Raw genomic sequence first — 15,210 nt, forward strand, 5'->3', positions numbered from 1 at the left:
TACATTTTATTATTTAATTATTTATGGTTTTATATTGCTATATTTATACTCTATTCTAGGTTGGTGCAACTGTAACGAAACCAAATTTCCCTCGGGATCAATAAAGTATGACTATGACTATTAACTGTGGAATGATTGTTGATGCCAGAAGGGATGGTTTGAGTATCTTAGAAACTTCTGATCTCCTGGGATTTTCACACACAACAGTCTCAGAGAATGGTGCAAAAAACAAAAAAAAACTCCAGTGAGCTACACTTCTGTAGGCAAAATCTCCTTGTTAATGAGGAGTCAGGAGAAAATGGCCAGACTGATTCAAGCTGACAGGAAAATGACAGTAACTCAAATAAACATGCACTACAACAGTGGTGTGCAGAAGAGGATGACTGAACGCACAACACATTGAATCTTGAAGTGGACGGGCTACAATAGCAGAAGACCACAAACGTACAGAAGGTACCTAATAAAGCGGTCACAAACAACAGGAATTCTGCAGATGCTGGAAATTCAAGCAACACACATCAAAGTTGCTGGTGAACGCAGCAGGCCAGGCAGCATCTGTAGGAAGAGGTGTAGTCGACGTTTCAGGCCGAGACCCTTCGTCAGGACTAACTGAAGGAAGAGTGAGTAAGGGATTTGAAAGTTGGAGGGGGAGGGGGAGATCCAAAATGATAGGAGAAGACAGGAGGGGGAAGGATAGAGCCAAGAGCTGGACAGGTGATAGGCAAAAGGGGATACGAGAGGATCATGGGACAGGAGGTCCGGGAAGAAAGACTGGGGGGGGGGGGACCCAGAGGATGGGCAAGAGGTATATTCAGAGGGAGAAAAAGGAGAGTGAGAGAAAGAATGTGTGCATAAAAATGAGTAGCAGATGGGGTACGAGGGGGAGGTGGGGCCTTAGCGGAAGTTAGAGAAGTCGATGTTCATGCCATCCGGTTGGAGGCTACCCAGACGGAATATAAGGTGTTGTTCCTCCAACCTGAGTGTGGCTTCATCTTTACAGTAGAGGAGGCTGTGGATGGACATGTCAGAATGGGAATGGGATGTGGAATTAAAATGTGTGGCCACTGGGAGATCCTGCTTTCTCTGGCGGACAGAGCGTAGATGTTCAGCAAAGCGGTCTCCCAGTCTGCGTCGGGTCTCGCCAATATATAAAAGGCCACATCGGGAGCACCGGACGCAGTATATCACCCCAGTCGACTCACAGGTGAAGTGTTGCCTCACCTGGAAGGACTGTTTGGGGCCCTGAATGGTGGTAAGGGAGGAAGTGTAAGGGCATGTGTAGCACTTGTTCCGCTTACACGGATAAGTGCCAGGAGGGAGACCAGTGGGGAGGGATGGGGGGGACGGATGGACAAGGGAGTTGTGTAGGGAGCGATCCCTGCGGAATGCAGAGAGAAGGGGGGGAGGGAAAGATGTGCTTAGTGGTGGGATCCCGTTGGAGGTGGCGGAAGTTACGGAGAATAATATGTTGGACCCGGAGGCTGGTGGGGTGGTAGGTGAGGACCAGGGGAACCCTATTCCTAGTGGGGTGGCGAGAGGATGGAGTGAGAGCAGATGTACGTGAAATGGGGGAGATGCGTTTAAGAGCAGAGTTGATAGTGGAGGAAGGGAAGCCCCTTTCTTTAAAAAAGGAAGACATATCCCTCGTCCTAGAATGAAAAGCCTCATCCTGAGAGCAGATGCGGTGGAGACGGAGGAATTGCGAGAAGGGGATGGCATTTTTGCAAGAGACAGGGTGAGAAGAGGAATAGTCCAGGTAGCTGTGAGAGTCAGTAGGCTTACAGTAGACATCAGTGGATAAGCGGTCACTGAGTTTAGTTTGTTACTTGGCAATGGTGATGGCATCCATTGGTCTCAACGAGACCATGGATCTGCGCCTGGAAGGTTTCCAGGGCACAGGCCTGGGCAAGGTTTTATGGAAGACCAGCAGTTGCCCATGCAGCAAGTCTCCCCTCTCCACACCACCAATGTTACTTGGCAATAATTTTTCTATAAAAATAGTTGATAAGTATTTGTCAAAAAAGCTTCATTGCTCGGTAATAAAATGTTTATTCATTATCACAAAAAGCACTCACATTTTCTTTCCTCTTCATTTAACTATATAAATTATACTTTAAAATTGGCCAAAAAAATCTCATTCTTGATACTGGGTTATTGTTTGAAATTTGAGTATTAGTTTTGAACTTTATTCTTAGTGGTTTCTCTGACTTCCTTCAGTAGAATAGCAATTTGGTTCCCAAATCACCACTTTTCCCCACCCTCACTCTTTGCTGACTCATCTAAATGTTTTACTTTCCATTCCCCATTGTGAACTTCTGGATTCCACTCAGTGATGAAATCAGAGTTTAGGAGTATGGAAAAACAGAATCTATTTACATTACCTGCCTACTGGATATCAGCAACATCAACCCATCCAAAAACCCTTGCTTTTAAAATATTTCAAATTTCATCTCAGAATTCTACTTTCCCATTTGTCTGTCTGTCCAGGTACCATATCCGATGCGGACTTTGGTGACCATGGTTTTCCATACAGATCTATCTTGCGTTTTTTGGATGACTTCCATTTGCTCGATGTGTAGCCACCTGGCTATGCTTTTGATGTACATAAGCCGAGGTCTTCCTCTAGGTTTACTCCCCTCAATCTTTCTAGAGAGTATGAGTTTTTCTAGTTCATCTTTCCACTTTCCCATTTAGCAACATTAAAAATTATAGCTATCAATCATTGGCTGCACTGAATCCCAAACTGTTGTTGCATTAATCATTTAAAGTACAGAGTATACTATTTAAACAATACTGAGTATACTGTTTAAACAATCTCAATCTCGGATCAAAAAGGTATCTGAACCTCTGCAGTAATGCCTTCTACAAAAGCTATTTGGAGTCAGTTGTTCCAATAAAAGAGATGAGATTGGAGGTGTGCGTTGGAGAGATGCCCTGCCCTATAAGCAAGACAGACAGTTAGGTTACTGACAGGGCCTACTCTTCATTTTTTTTTTATTTGCACCATGCCTTAATCAAAACAATTTTCAGAGGAGCTTAGAAGAAGAATTGTAGAGATGCATGAAGCTGGAAAAGGCTACAAAAGCATTTCTTAAGACCTGGGTGTTCATCAGTCCACAACTGTGTACAAATGAAGGCAATTCAGTACTGTTGTTACTCTCCCTAGGAGTGGGTATCCTGCAAAGATCATCCAAGAGCACAATGTACATTACTGAAGGGGATGAAAAAGAACTCAAAAGAACAGCAAAAGACCTGCAGAAATCTCTAGGACATGATAAAGTCTCCGTTCACATGTCCACTAGAAGAAAACACTGAACAAGAATGGTGCTCATGGAAAGACACCATGGAGGAAAGTATTGCTCTCCAAAAAAAACAAACTAGCATTGTTGTGCAGCTCAAGTTTTCAAAAAACCACCTGGATATTCTACAACGCTTCTGGCACAATGTTCTGAGGCAAGATGAGACAGAAGTTGAACATTTTGGCAGAAATGCATACCACGTCTGGAGGAAAAAGGGCACTGTACACTAACTCTTCATCCCAACTGTGAAGCATGGTGGGAGGAGCATCAAGGTTTGGGGTTTTTCTGCCTCAGGGCCCAGACAGCTTGCAATTGTTGAGGGACCACTGAATTCAAAATTGTATCAAGATGTTTTACAGGAGACTGTCAGGAGAGCAGCCCAGCGCCAGAAGTTTAATAGGAGTTAGATGATGCAACAAGACAATGATCCGAAACAAGAGTAAATCAACAACAGAATGGTTTAAAAACAAGAAAGTTCATGTATTGGAATGGCCAAGTCAGATTCAGATCTTAACTCAATTGAGATACTGTGGCATGATCTGAAGAAGGCTGTTCACGTGAGGTATCCCAGAAGTATTGATGAACTGATACAGTTTTATATGGAGGAATGGTCTAAAATTCCTCCTCGCCATTGTGCAGGTCTGATCAGCAGCTACAGGAAACAGTTGGTGAAGGTTATTGCTGCTAAAGGAGGTTCTACTAGTTATTAAATACAAGGGCTCACATATGTTTTCCAGCCTGGAGTGTGAATGATTAAACAATGTGTTCAATAAAGATATGAAAAGCACAACTGTTTGTGTGTTACTAGCCTAGACAGATTGTGTTCGTCTACTGTGACACAGCTGAAGATCAGACCACATTTTAAGGGTCACTACTGCAGAAACTCAGATAATTGTAAAGGGTTCACCAACTTTTTCTTGCAACTGTATTTCTAAGTTCATGGTTCATATGAACTATGGTTTTATATGGTTCAACAATTCATCACATAGACAAATGTCAGAATGAACCAGTATACATTACCCTGTAACATAGGCAACATTATACAGTGGTATGCAAAAGTTTGGGCACCCCGGTCAAAGTTTCTGTTACTGTGAATAGCTAAGCGAGTAAAAGATGACCTGATTTCCAAAAGGCATAAAGTTAAAGATGACACATTCCTTTAATATTTTAAGCAAGATTACTTTAATTCCATCTTTTACAGTTTCAAAATAACAAAAAAGGAAAAGGGCCCAAAGCAGAAGTTTGGGCACCCTGCATCGTCAGTACTTAGTGTGACCAAGTTATCAGAAGATGCCGATAAGAGAGATAAGTGAGAGACAAATGGGGGAAACATTCAAAATACTAATAAGAGAAAGACGAGAGGGATTAACGAAAAGGAGACACAGTTCCGAGTATTGTCAGAGACCGGTTGCTTTGAAGCTGAACTGTTTGAAGTTTGATGGACAGGCGATACCCCAGCAGGGGGATAAAAGGAACAGGTTCGCTAAGGCAAGGGACACACACGACACCACAAGACAACGAGACCCTGGAAGTGCGGTGTGCCCCCACAAGTTGGTAGGACTTTTGGAGGTCTGGTCGCAGAACCAACCATAGACGCACAGGGTGAGAAGGTACGATCGGCGGGAACCTGGTGTGTGTGTCCACCCTTGCCTGGGTGCCGGGTTCACCATAGAAGAACGATTGTATTCGGAACGGAGGGGTCACAGTCGGTGACCTCAGAAGACACTAACAAGGGCTCACGCTGAAAGCTAACTGCGAGGAATATAAAAGGTCTGTTGAATCCGATTTGAATATCAGCATTTGCTCTCTCTCATTCCCCAACGGCACGACGGCGATTACTGCGAACTGAAACTGAACTCTGTGTCACTTGAGACTGATCATTTTACTCCTAGACTGCGATAGAGCTTGATTGATCCTATTATCCTAGTTCTGTGTACATGTGTGTTTATTCATTGCTAACCTGTTGCATTTATATCCTTACTATTAGAGTACTGTGTTACTTATTTCTTTAATAAAACTTTCTTAGTTCCAGTAATCCAGACTCCAACTAAGATAAAATTGATATAATTTACAATAATATATAACAACATAAAGTGCAAAAAGAGAGCAAAATAATGAGTTAGTGTTCGTTGACCATTCAGAAATCCAATGGCACAAGGGAAGAAGCTGTTCCTAAAGTGTTGATTGTGAGCATTCAGGCTCCTGTACCTCCTCCATGATGGTAGTGATGAGAAGAGATCATGTCCTCGATGGAGAGGGTCCAAGGTGATGTTTGCTGCTCTCTTGGAGAACCGTCTTTTGAAGATGTCCTCAAAGGTGGGGAGGCTAATGTCCTTGATCGAGCTGACTGAATGTACGGCCCCCTGCGGCTATCTTCAATCCCGTGCATTGAACAAGCCATAGCCCTGACAACCACTCAGAAGGTTCTCCACAGCACATCTATAGAAATTTGCTAAGGTCTCCGTTGACCATGCTAAATCTATTCAAACTCCTAATGAAATATAGCTGCTGGCATGCTTTCTTTGTGATTGCATCAATATATATGAGAGGCCCAGGACAGATCTTCTGAGATGCTGATGCCCAGAATCTTAAGCTGCTCACCTTGTTCACTGTTGACCCCTTGATGAGGACTAGTGCATGTTCTCCCAATGTTCCCTTCATGGAGTTCTCAATCAGTCACTTGGTCTTTCTGATGTTACTGCAGGTTATTGTTGCAACACCACTCAACCAGCCAATCTCTTCAACATCAGAAATTCTCTGAAGAGTTGTGTAATCAGCAGATTTATAGGTGTGCATGAGCTCTGCCTAGCCACACAACTATATGTAGAAAGAATAGAACAGCGGGCTAAGTATGCATCCTTGAGGTGCTCCCGTATTAATTGTCAATGAGGACGTCATTTTGAATCCACACTGAATGTAGTCGCCCAATAAGGAAGTCAACGATCCTGTTGCAGAGGGCGGTATACAGGCTCAGGTACTAAAGTTTGTGGATTAGTGTTGATGGGATGATAGTATTGAACACTGAGCTGTAATCAATAAATGGCAGCCTGGCTTAGGTATTGTTGTTATCCAGGCACTCCAAGGCTGACTGGTGAGCCAATGAGATTGCATCCACTGTAGACCTATCATGGCCGTAGGCAAATTGCAGTGGGTCAAGTCCTTGCTCAGACAGAAGTTAATGCTAAACACATGAGATTCTGCAGATGCTGGAAATCCAGAGTAACACATGCAAAATGCTGGAGGAACTCAGTTGGTCAGGCAACGTCCTCGAAATGAATGAACAGTAGACGTCTTGGACCGAGACTCTGAAGTATTTTGTAAGAATTAATTCTAGCCATGACCAACCTCTCAAAGCAGTTAACTTCAGTAGATATGAGTGCTGCCAAGCGATTGTCATTGAGGCAGTTCACCCTGCTCTTCTTGGCACTGGTATCATTGATGCCTTTTTGAAGAAGATAGGAACCTTCAACTGCAGCAGTGATAGGTTGAAGATGTCCTTGAACATTCCAGCCAGTTTTCAGTGCTCTGCCACATACATCAGAGCCTGATGCCTTGCGCGGGTTCACCCTATTGAAATATGTCCTGCCATCAGCCTGAGACAGATATCACAGGGTCACCAGATGCTGCAGGGATTTGCTCTTAAAGTAGCCTTCTATAGATTGTACCTGGACTTCTTGTAGGGTTCTGGATTAGCAGTCTTGAACACCAGAGATCTAGTCCTCAGTGGACTGTGAATCTCCTGATTCATGCAGGGCTTCGGGTTTGGGTATGTCCAGTATGTTCTTGAAGCCACACACCTTGATGAAGACGGTGATAGATAACTGAGGCATTTTCATTCATATCCAAAGATGAATCCCTGAATATCATCTAATCCACAGATTCAAAGCAACCTTGTAAGCACTCCTCCACGTCCCTTGATCATATCTTTTTATTCTCACCAATGGTGCTGTGGCCCTCTGCATCTGCCTCTAGAGCCTGATGATCCAACTTGCAAAAGTGTGGCATGGGATGGCATGGCAAGCCTTCTTGATGGTGGTGTAAAGTGGTCAAGTGACTTGACTCTGGATAGGTACATGGATGGGAGGGCTATGGTCTGGGTGCTGGTACTTTCAGAAATATTTCCTAAGCTAGTTTCAAAAAGTTACTCAGGATAAAATAGTGACAATTTCAAACATCACAATTTATGAAATGAAAACATTTTCTGCTGCATATTCTACATACTTAAAAAAAGATTTTAAGAAATAGTTTTGATACAATACAGGAGACACTACCTTTGAAAAATCTGGAGGAGGGTTCTTCCCCCTGCACAAGTTTGATAGTGCCCAGACAGCATTTCTTGTCATTGTCAATCGGTTGGGTTTTGATAGCAACCTGAATGTTGAAGAACAAAGATAAATTAGATTAACAGATTGAAATACCTCAAAGAAACCTACATTCATAAACATGAATTGCCAAGTATTTGAGCATTTTATTCAATACACCCGAGCAACCTGCTTGCTTTGTTAAACTGATTTTTTTGTTTCCCCCTCTGCTTGGGTAGACGATGGGAGTGGGGGTGGCGGAGTAGGTGAGGACAGACAAGAAGACTCAGCCTAGTTGCAGTTGCAGCATCTCAGTGACAAAAAAAAAGCATCAACATTCTCTGGCTTGGTTGGCAACCAAAATGCTTAAAACTAAAATTCATCAAATAATTACTGGTCAAAAAGGCACCTGTAAAACATTTAACAGATACTTAAGTCACTTAAAAAGAGAAGGTGAAGCCAGAAAAGCACAAAAAAGTCCTAATTACATCACACATGCAAACTGAAGTTTTATTAAAACTGAAAGGAGAAATATTCAACAAGTTTAATACAAAGAAGTTTCTCTCAAAGCTTGAAAAATGTTTGATATCTCTTTGCAATAAATTCGGCTGTAAATTTTCACATAAAAACTCAAATTACTTACTGAATGAGAGGAGGAAGTATATTGCAATCTAACACATAATCTCTACACATGGTGCTATCCCCTGCAATGTTCCCTAGGGCCCAGATAGCCTGCAATTGAAAACATAAAGAGCTATTAGACATCTTGGTGTGCAGTCCGATTCCTTCACACAGCATATAGAATAAGTCTGAATAACAAGTATTCAATCATTATTCATCGATGCCTGCACAAGTACCCTTATAATATTGAATAATCATGACTGGTAATTGACTAGATTATATCGCTATTCACGAGAATTAATTTTTAGACCATATAATTATATTGAAGCCTCACAGCAATCACCAAAATAATCCCACTGTCACCATTCACTCCTCAGAGGTCATTCAACAATTTATATATACTTCCACGCCTAGGCGTCCCAGAAGTATATTTTTATATACTTCCAGGTTGCCATGGCGCGACTCAAATAGCAGCTGTACTCTCAATGGATACAATTAAATAGTCCCATTTCAGTCTGATACAGCTAAACAGCACAACTGCTTCCAAAGTCAGTACAGTCAACAGACGTCTTAATGCGTTTAAACTATCGCTGCTTAAAACCGGCGGAAACGACACCAATTAAGTGCCCACGGAGAACGCCTCAGAGGAAATTCGGGTGTTACAAGTGCGTTTAAGGAAATAGGGTTTTAAACCCCCCTATACCGACTATCTTGCTGACGAACGTGTAGTGTCTGGTGAATAAAATCTATGATCTCAGATCCAGGGTGCTGAATCAGAGGGATATTAAGACCGTGTGTGTCCTGGATTGTACTGGATACAGCGATCCAGATCGACGAGTTTACCATACGCCGTCAGGATAGATTTATAGAGTCTCTCAAAAGCAGAGGTGGAGGAGAATGCCTCATGATCAACTCTTCTTAGTGCACAAATATATCAGTGCTGTCCCAATTCTGCTCACCAGACCTGGAATATCTAGCAGTAAAGTGCTGTCCATTTTATCTACCATGAGAGTTCTCTGGGGTCATTTTGGCAGCAGTTTACATTCCACCTCAGGCTAATGTCAAGCAGGATTTAGATGATCTGAGTAATGGGATCAACATGCATGAAACAGCGCACAACAACGCCTTCAACTTCGTTTTGGGAGATTTTAACAAGGCCAGTCTGAAAAAGATCACTAAGCAACTACCATCAACAGATCACTTTCAGTATCAGAGGAAACAACACACTAGACCATTGCTACACCACCATCAAGAATGCCTACTGTGCTACTCCACGCCCTCACTTTGGGAAGTCTGATCACCTGGCTGTACTTCTACTCCCTGAGCATCGGCAGAGACTGAAAACTGCAGCACCAGCAGTGAGGACCAAGAAGGTATGGACAAGGGAAGCACAGGAGCGCCTACAGGACTGTTTTGAATCAGTGGACTGGACTGTATTCAGGGATTCATCTTCGAACCTGGATGAGTATGCTGCAGTTGTTACCGACTTCATTAAAACCTGTGTGGATGAGTGTGTGCCCACAAAGACTTACTGTATATTCCCAAACCAAAAGCCATGAATGAACCAGGAGATACATCATCTGAAGGCTAGATCAGTGCCATTCGAGTCTGGCAACCCAGGCCTGTACCAGAAAACCAGGTATGATTTGCAGAGAGCTATTTCAAGGGCGAAGAGACACTTTCGAATGAGGTTGGAGGCAACATCGATATACGGCAACTCTGGCAGGGTCTGCAAGACATTACTTTCCACAAAGAGAAACCCAATAGCGTGAATGGCAGTGACGCTTCACTACCAGATGAACTCAACGCCTCCTATGCATGCTTTGAAAGGGAGAACGTAACTACAGCTGTGAAGATCCCTGCTGCGCCTGATGACACTGTGATCTCCATCTCAGAGGCCGATGTTAGGGTGTCTTTAAAGACGGTGTCTTTAAAAACCCTCGCAAGGCGGAAGGTCCCGATGGAGTACCTGGTAAGGCTCTGAAAACCTGTGCCAACCAACTACTGGGAATATTCAAGGACATTTTCAACCTCTCACTGCTACCAGCGTAAGTTCCCACTTGCTTCAAAAAGGCAACAACCATACCAGTGCCTAAGAAGAATAACGTGGGCTGCCTTAATGCTATTGCCCGGTAGCACTCACATCAACAGTGATGAAATGCTTTGAGCGGTTGGTCATGACTAGACTGAACTCCTGCCTCAGCAAGGACCTGGACCCATTGCAATTTGCCTATCGCCACAATAGGTCAACAGCAGTCACAATTTCAATGGCTCTCCACACGGCTTTTCCTCTGCTAGATTATGTATTGCAGGTTTCACGTCACATGCCAGTGATAATAAACCTGATTCTGATATATCTCAATGCTACGCAGACTACCTTTGAAAATTTGCGTCTGCAATCTGGCAGCTGTAAAACTGCATTTGTGAAACTTTTTCTGAAAAAGAAAGTTTGGCTTCATAGTTATGATAGACCAATAAAGAAATTATTATAATAGTGATTGTCCTTTAAAAGTCCTGCAGCACACCCACATATCAATCTAATCTTCATTAATCCTATTCTGTTCTTCCAGCTCTTACAATATTTTTCCAAAAGTAGAAAATCAGTGTTGAAGACAATTAAGCTAAAAAAATGTTCTCAGAAATGGTATGAACAGAAACAGGTATTAAATTTTTCCCACATAATTAGAGAAGCTTGATTGGCATGGTGCAAAGTTTGCAAAATACCACTGATCACATTGTTTGGAGAAATAAACAGGATTTCTCTTCTTTCCTTTATCTATAATTCACACATGTTTATCTTGTAGAAGAACAACTAATCTTCTGAATTCTAAGTTCCTATGTTGCATTTAAGCAGAGGATGGACCAGCAATCCATATTAATAAAATCAAGAAAAGAATGTATTTGTAGAATAATTTTCCACCTTGTTACAAAAACACTTGTTCTTTAACTCAGTAGCTTACTTCTGAAATTACTAGCAATTGAAAAATACTGACAATTATTCCCAAGCTAACTCTAACAATAATTCCCAGGATGCAACTTAAAGTACTGACTCCTATTGTTTTTTTTTAAAATGGACAAATTCATTTAAAAAATTAAGCGAAAGCAGCAAAATTAACATGTTACCTGCTCCTGCACATCTTCAAAATCTGATGTTAACAACTCAATAAAGACAGGCACAGCACCAGCCTTAATAACTTCACGGGTCTGTAATGAGCTTCCTGATGCAATGTTTGTAAGCACCCATGCCGCTTCAAACTGCATTAAAGGAAACATTTACACGCTTATAGACGTCAACATAATTTTGCCATTTGTTATAGTTAACTCAAATGAAATTAATCTTCAAAACTAAAATATAATTAATTAAATCCTATAAGCACACAGTAAAACAATAAATATGTGTGGTATTCTTTTAAGTGCTCTACAGAAAAAGCATTACTAGCAGTTATTTTTCACATTAGAAAGAAAGCAAAAACAAAACTTTAAAAATCCAAAGTCTAATTTTTTATTAAAATAATTATTTTTATATTTAACTATAAACATATTTTGCTGTTTTAAACCTGACTACAGAAGTAATTTGCGAGAAATAGGGTACAGGCCATTCCCAGGATACAAACACTTGGATTGTAAACACCTTTGGATACGAACCACCCCCATAATATTAAATTCAAAATTCCAACATAGATATACACACATGGTCATTCCTATGACCATTTCATTACACCAGTGTATTGAGGTAGTAAAAGGTAAAACAATAATAGAAAACAGAATAAAGTGCTACATTTACAAAGAAAACACAGTGCAGGTAGACAATAAGCTGCAAGGCTAATACAAGGTAGATTGTGAGGTCAAGAGCCCATTTTGTTGTACTAGGGGAACATTCAATAGTCTCAAAATGGAAAAGCATCCTTGAGCATGACTGTAAATCCTTTCAGGTTTTTATAGCTTCATCTAATAGAAGGAGGGAGTATTTCTGGGGTGGGTGGGGTCTTTGATTGTGTAGGCAGTGTTACAGAGCAAGAGAAGTGTGGGCAGATTCCATGGATGGGAAGCTGGATTCCACGCTCAACACATAACAATTTCATACTTAATAAGGCTATAAAGATGTAGATTATATTCAGCATTTCACAGTACACCCCAAAGTTACCTGCAATGTGCAATTTTCTTTCCTTTTCAGGAATTCTACAAATCTTTCAACCACTCCATGTGTGTTGATGACTTCATCAATAGGAGGATTCGGCTCTATATTTTTAAAAAAAAAAGAGATATTACATTCAGGTTTTGTGCTGGATTGTATTTGTCTTTTGATGAAATTTTCAGACTATGCAGTTGACATGCAAAAAAAAAAATCAACACCTTTGTATAGTAAACTTTCCCTCAATGATAACTGGATTTAGTAACCTAACTTTATATTTTTTTACCACACCGAATTCCTAAGCTGAGCTAGGCTGCATTACTTAAACACATACATTGGAGATTGATATTTCACATCAGATCATGAAGTGATTGTGTTCTAAATTATCTGAAAAGTATCAAAAAGAAATACATAATCATGTTGCACAAAATACATCTTTACCTTTGGAAAGGAGCTTTCGAAATTTCTGAGTAGCAGCCAGCTGCTGTTCAGAATTATTAGAGAAAATCATCTGCACCATATCAGAGGTGATCACTCCAGTCTGAACATCAACATAGGAAAACAGAAAATTAGAATGCAACCACAGAACTGAGTTCAAATTACTGCATTACCTACAACAAATCATCATGTTAAGTTTCAAATTATTTAATTTCCAGATAAGGATAGCTCTGATACTAATTTTAAAGTACATTTATTATCAATGTATACTATTATACAATCTTGAGAACCTCTCTTTACAGGCAGAAACAAAACAAAGAAACCCAAGAGAACCCAGTAATACTATCAAACACCCAACATGCACAAATCGCGCAAACAAAAGCATGCAAGTGACATTCAGAACTGAAGTTCATGAAAATGAGACCACAGCCATGAAGTCAGTCACAGCCGATCCAGGAGCCCATTAGTTGCAGGCCACAGCCTCAGTTCAGCGCAGAGATGAGTAAACCTCACCTAGCAGGAAGTTTGAACATCAGCCCATCCCTCTCATCCAGCCCCAACATTCTGACTTTTTCAATCTGGCCCACCTCTTAAACTGGCCAAACCTCAGCTTCCTCACTCTCAGACCTGGGCTCTGCAGCTTTGATATGTTCTCAGGCCCAGGACCTGCCACCTCGACTCAGTCCGTACCTGACCTTTCCCAGCACTAAATCAGTCAAACACTGGTTTATCCCCCACACTTGGGTTCAGGTCCCGCCTCAGTTCTGCCACTTTGAATCACCTCCAAGTGGGCTCCAGCAGTAGCCAAACATTGGCTTGCCCCGCTTTTGGGCCTGGGTCCTGCCTCCTTGCTTTGGCTTGCACACGCCACAACTGTCCTGCACCTTTGAGACTTCAGTTCACATCACAAAAGTGCCAGGTCATACAGATAGTTTAAAAACTCTACTCCAAAAGGGAAGTTACAAGCTATTGATTGAAGTGATCACTTTCAAGAAACAGTCATTAATATAGTTGTTTTGTTTGCTACCAGCAAGTGTTGTTGCTGTGCTTCACCAGCGCCATTGATATTATGTCCTTATTATCCACCATCAACGTGAGCATAAACCTCGTTTGAAAAAAATGAAAAATTCAGAAACATCTAATATATCCTAAAAAAACAGAAATGCCCGGTAATGTTCTTGTGACAGCGCCGAGCACACTGATGATGGTGTGTTAGGCTGAGTCGTCGGAGGTTGGGGTGGTGCAGTGGTCCCCACCCTCCGGGCAGCGAACCGCTACCAATCCGCGAAGAATGCAGGGGTACAGCGGCAGCCGGTACTCACCCACACATCTTTAAGAAAAAAGCCAAAATAAACAAGCTAATTAATTAGGTGCCGCCCGGCACGTAAATGCCGGCCCAGATCAGAGGCGACGCAATTGGCAATTGCCTCTGATCTGGGCCGACATTTACGTGCCAAGTGGCACCTAATTAATTAGCTCGTTTATTTCGGCTTTTTTCTTAAAGATGTGCTGGGTGCCTCCCGGCTACCGCTGCATTCTCCGCAAATCGGTATCTGTCCAACGCCCGGGGGTTGGGACCACTGGGGTGGTGGGACATGGGGGTGTCATCTCATCGTCTATCAGGGCAGGCAGGTCATCTTCTATGTCTGCCTGCCTCGATGTCGAAGGTCGAGGTTCGCCGTCTGCTGTGGAAGGCTTGAAAACGACAGTAGGCTTGACTGCTTAGCCTCGTGCATTTTTCTATCATACAGTTCTTTCATACAGCACTCACACCATCCTGCAAATATGCCCTAAACCAACGTACCCTTTCAAAATTAAAGTCGTACTTTATCATTGCAGCGAAAATCTCACGCAGTTGCTTCACGTTCAGTTCCTGGAAGACTTCACTTTCGGTCCGTTCGTTACTGCATTCAGTTTTGATTGTTATCCTTTCCTCTTCCAATTGCATCAGCTCTTCATCTATCAGTTCTTGGTCACAGAATGCCAAAACCTCTTCAACATCATCTTCGTCAACTTCCTCAAGCCAAACTCACTTTGTCCTTACTTCGTTCACCACTATCGATACACTTAATTATGTCTAGTTTTACACTAAGTGTAACACCCTTACGAGCTCCTTTAGGCTTTTCCAATACCTTAAAAACTCATCTTGCAAACGGCTGCTCACAGGCACGTGTTTAAGCAATGCTGGCAAGAATGCCGTTCTGAATCCGGGGGAGAGTGGCTGCTCGCGGCGCACGCTGCCTTTTTTCGTGACAGTGAAAACACCTTCCATTAGCGAAAACAGGGGACTAATGTAGGTCTTTCATAACAGTGAGGTTTCGTAAAGTGAACGTTCGAAAAGCAGGGGACACCTGTATATGCATATTACATGAATTCAGTGCACTGGAAATTCTTAATTTGCTTATTCTTGGTATCTCCA

At 42.0% G+C, this 15,210-nt stretch overlaps 1 protein-coding gene across 1 annotated transcript in view; it reads right to left on the reverse strand.

Moving 5' to 3' along the window:
* The window catches only part of LOC140198986 (importin subunit alpha-5), a 56,759-nt gene that overhangs the window by 15,948 nt on the left and 25,601 nt on the right, over positions 1 to 15,210 (reverse strand). Inside the window, exons 4-8 of the mRNA XM_072260321.1 lie at positions 12,795 to 12,894; positions 12,366 to 12,460; positions 11,345 to 11,476; positions 8,244 to 8,332; positions 7,571 to 7,670 (exon numbers count right to left, since the gene is read on the reverse strand). Of these exons, the coding sequence (XP_072116422.1) occupies positions 7,571 to 7,670; positions 8,244 to 8,332; positions 11,345 to 11,476; positions 12,366 to 12,460; positions 12,795 to 12,894 (516 nt within the window). The remainder of the gene's footprint in view (positions 1 to 7,570; positions 7,671 to 8,243; positions 8,333 to 11,344; positions 11,477 to 12,365; positions 12,461 to 12,794; positions 12,895 to 15,210) is intronic.

This window comes from Mobula birostris, chromosome 6, assembly GCF_030028105.1.
Source record: "Mobula birostris isolate sMobBir1 chromosome 6, sMobBir1.hap1, whole genome shotgun sequence".
NCBI lineage: Eukaryota > Metazoa > Chordata > Chondrichthyes > Myliobatiformes > Myliobatidae > Mobula > Mobula birostris.